Source organism: Triticum urartu, chromosome 4A (genome assembly GCF_056163025.1).
Source record: "Triticum urartu cultivar PI428250 chromosome 4A, HENAU_Tu73, whole genome shotgun sequence".
Lineage (NCBI taxonomy): Eukaryota > Viridiplantae > Streptophyta > Magnoliopsida > Poales > Poaceae > Triticum > Triticum urartu.
The window spans coordinates 480,393,014-480,396,819 of NC_141876.1; the positions used below are offsets into that span (position 1 = coordinate 480,393,014).

At 59.7% G+C, this 3,806-nt stretch overlaps 1 protein-coding gene across 1 annotated transcript; it reads left to right on the forward strand.

Annotated features, from left to right (window-relative positions):
• On the forward strand, positions 1–2,195 carry LOC125552201 (zinc finger (C2H2 type) family protein). The gene has a single exon (XM_048715685.2). The coding sequence runs from the start codon at positions 498–500 to the stop codon at positions 1,794–1,796; it is 1,299 nt and encodes a 432-aa protein (XP_048571642.1). The 5' UTR covers positions 1–497; the 3' UTR covers positions 1,797–2,195.
• The last annotated feature ends 1,611 nt before the right edge of the window (positions 2,196–3,806 follow it).

A 3,806-nucleotide genomic window follows, 5' to 3' on the forward strand; every position in this document is an offset into this window, starting at 1 on the left:
CCATCCTTGTCCCTGCGATTCCTGCATCGCTATCTCCCATCTCCCCGCTGTAATGAGGCATGAGCATGGCCCTGGCTGCTATGCTGGGAAGAGTACAGCGGGCGAGCACCATCACTTGTACCAGCTCAGTGTAACACTGTACCGCTTTGCGTGATGCATAATTGCGCAGCTTAGCTTAGCTGCGGTGCATCTGCATCCTAGGTACTCCACTACTCCAGTAATCTACTGATTCGTGCGCGTACCCGCCCGGACACCCTGTTGCTGTCCCCGGATCGATCGCCTTTCTCCTTCCTCCCGTCCTTTGCCAACACAGCCACACACACACACATGCACAGAGCCCACGTTCCCTTCTCCTCTTTTAAGCGCCCGCACTTTTCCCTCCCCTTTCCACCCCCGCCCTCACCTTCCTGCCCTCCATCCTCGAGCCCGAGCCTTCTCGTTGCGTTGCGTGATCATGAGCGTGATCTGATCGGAGCCTGAGCTGCCGGCGATCGGGGATGGCGGGCGGTGCTAGGTGCAGCTCGCTGCTGCGCGGGTTCCTGTCGCTCTTCTTTGTCATGTTCCTCCACGTTGGCCACGCCGGCTGCTGCTTCTCGCCGGGCTCTGCGTCGCAGCAGCACGAGGAGGACGACGCTGGCGCTGCCGGCAGCAGCAGCAAGAGGAGGAAGATATCGCCGCTCGCCTTCTCCCCGGCTGTGTCGTCCTCTACCGGTGTTGAAGAGAGGGCCGGCGCCAGGCGCAGGGCCAGGCACCTCTCGTCTCTCGCCACCAGCCTCCGCTGCTACATACACCGCATCTTCTCCTCCGGTGGACCCAAGAATGCTGTTCCCGCTGGAGAGGAGGAGGAGACTGTCACGACCACCGTGTCGTCGCCGCTTGCCCAGTCCGTGACGCAGCGTCAGGCGTCCGTGGTGCTGTCCACGCCGTCCTCGCCGTGCGCGTCGCCGTTCCTGTCCCCGATGTCTCCGCAGTCGCTCAGCGTCACCCCCCTCGTGCCGTGCTCGCCGCTGGCGACCAGGCAGCTGTCCAGGTCGTTCGCCGCCCGCGGGGACCTGTACCCTTGCAAGGTGTGCGGCGAGGTGCTGAGCAAGCCGCAGCAGCTGGAGCTCCACCAGGCGATGAAGCACTCCCTGTCGGAGCTCACCCACCTCGATTCCAGCATGAACATCATCCGCATGATCTTCCTCGCCGGGTGGGGGCTGCCCGCAGCAGGCACCGGCGATCCTCCGGCCGTCAGGCGCATCCTCAGGATCCACCACAACCCGCGGGCGCTCTCCCGCTTCGAGGAGTACCGGGACCTCGTCCGCGCCCGCGCCGCCCGCCGCTGTGCGGGCGCCAGCGGCGCGGTGGTGGAGGAGCGGTGCATCGCGGACGGCAACGAGCGGCTGCGGTTCCACTGCGCCACCATGCTCTGCTCCCTGGGCGCCGGCGTGTGCGGGAGCCCCTACTGCTGCACCTGCACCATCCTCCGGCACGGGTTCGCCGGGAAGCAGGCGGACGTGGACGGCATCGCCACCTACTCCTCCGGGTGGGCCGCGCACGCGTCGTTGCCCGACGAGGTGGAGCGCGAGTTCGCGTTCCTGCAGGTGCGCCGCGCCATGCTGGTGTGCCGCGTCGTGGCGGGGCGCGTCGTTCGCGGCGGCGACGGAGACGGGGACGGCGACAAGGTGGGCTACGACTCCATGGTGCCCGTGCCGCCGGGCGGCGGCGGACGAGGGGGGGAGGACGACGGCGAGCTGCTGGTGTTCAACCCCCGGGCCGTGCTCCCGTGCTTCGTCATCATGTACGGCAGCTAGCCGTGCGTGGCATGTGCATGGAGCACTAGTGTATAGCCGTTTCCCGCTTTTGCTTGTCCCGTCAACTTCTCCGTTAGGTAGGTGGATGTGTGCCAGTTAGTCGGTCACTCGATCACCGCCGGCGATCGTGAACAGGGGGCCGACCTCAGGTTTTGGCTGCATGGCATGGCAGTGGCACTGCACATTGGCTGCCCCCCGCTCTGTCGCTGGATCCGATCGACCACTCCACCATGATGTCGCGTCGTGTCTGCCATTCGCCCCGCCGTATGCTCATACGCGCGATAAATTATGTACTAGTGTGTGTGGTTGGCATGCTTTTGTTGCTCTTACTGTTGTCTTCGGTCATGTGTCAAGTGTCAACTGAACTACTAGTGGCAGTACATGTTTTTTCCTTTGTCATCTCTTCTCGTTCCTGGTTCTTTGGTTCATATCTCCTCCTGGCGGTCGATTGACGTGATGTGGACAATTTGGGTTAGTGAATTCCTTCGGTCATGAAAGCAAAGCCGCGATGTTGCTCGCCAAGGCATGTAAGTAGTCATGTTGTTGGGCATCTTTGAGCCGTTGGCAAACAGAGGCCTCCATCAGCGGATGTCCATCTACACGGATGACGTTATGCTTTTCATCAAACCCAGAGCGGCGGAGCTCAATGCTTGCGCGGAAATTTTGGAGGCCTTCGGGGAGGCATCCGGGCTCCGAGTCAACTTCCGCAAGAGCGCGGCAATACCCATCAGATGCTCCTTGGAGCAAGTGACCATGCCACAGAATGCATTGGGGGTGCACGATCGGCCCATCCCAGTGCAAGTTTCTAGGGCTGCCTCTCCCCATTCGCAAGCAGTATGCCGCCCAATACCAATATCTGGTAGACCAACTCGCCAACAAATTGCCAACCTGGCGCGGCAAGTCGCTACACAAGAGTGGGCACCTTCTGCTCATAACCTCGGTCCTATGCGCCATCCCCATTCATGCTCTAATGGCCATGGAACTACCGGCTAAGATTCTGAAGGCCTTGGAAAAAAATTGTAGAGACTTCATGTGGTGCACTGAGAAGGAGGCCAACGGAGGTAAATGTTCGATGGCTTGGGAACAAGTGTGTGCGCCCAAATGGGCAGGCGGCCTCGACATTCCGAATCTACGGTGGCCCAATCGTGCTTTGCTAGCTCGGTGGTTTTGGTTACAAAAAATGGACCAACAATAACCATGGAGGGAATTCAACTTACCCACCTCCGACGAGGCGAAAGCCATATATCAGACTGCTACGTTCGTGGATGTTGGCAAGGGCGAGGAGGCCCTGTTTTGGGAGGATCGTTGGATTGATGGATGTAGAGTCGAGGATCTCGCACCGGTCGTCTATGACATGGTAGCACCGAGAATCAGAAACACACGGACGGTGGAGCGAGCCATGCATGGGAACGCTTGGGCTAGGGATGTCGGACCCGAGCATGCCCTTCAGGCCATGAACGAGTACCGCGAGCTCTGGCAAAGGTTAGATGTGGTGAACCTAACACGTGACGCAAGAGATAGAATCAGATGGGCATGGGAAGCAAATGGCACTTACTCGGCGAAATCGGCTTACATGACCAAGTTCATGGGAAGAGAGGTTATACCGTACGCAGATACGGTGTGGAAGCATAGAGCTCCGCTCCAATGCCGCTTTTTCACCTGGCTCGCAATGCGGAACCATTGTTGGACTTCTGATAGACTGGCCCAGAGAGGCCTCCCACATTAGCCGTCTTGCCCGCTGTGTGACCAACACACCGAGTCCATACGACACATTCTACTCAACTGCGTGCCCTCGAGGACTGTGTGGGCTCGGATTTGTACTGCGCTCGGAAGACTTGACCAAGCTCTGGGATTGGCAAATGAGTTAGTAGAGTGGTGCACGATGAGGCAATGCGGCACCTGCTCTCCAAAGGATTTGAAAGCTATAATCACGCTCACTCTCTGGGAGCTTTGGAAGCATAGAAACGACGTGGTCTTCGATGGTGCTCCGCCTTCCACTAGGCAGGTGAT

What these genes read in the sequence shown, in the direction of transcription:
- LOC125552201 (XM_048715685.2), top strand. Translation starts at nt 498, where the DNA reads ATGGCGGGCGGTGCTAGGTGCAGCTCGCTGCTGCGCGGGTTCCTGTCG.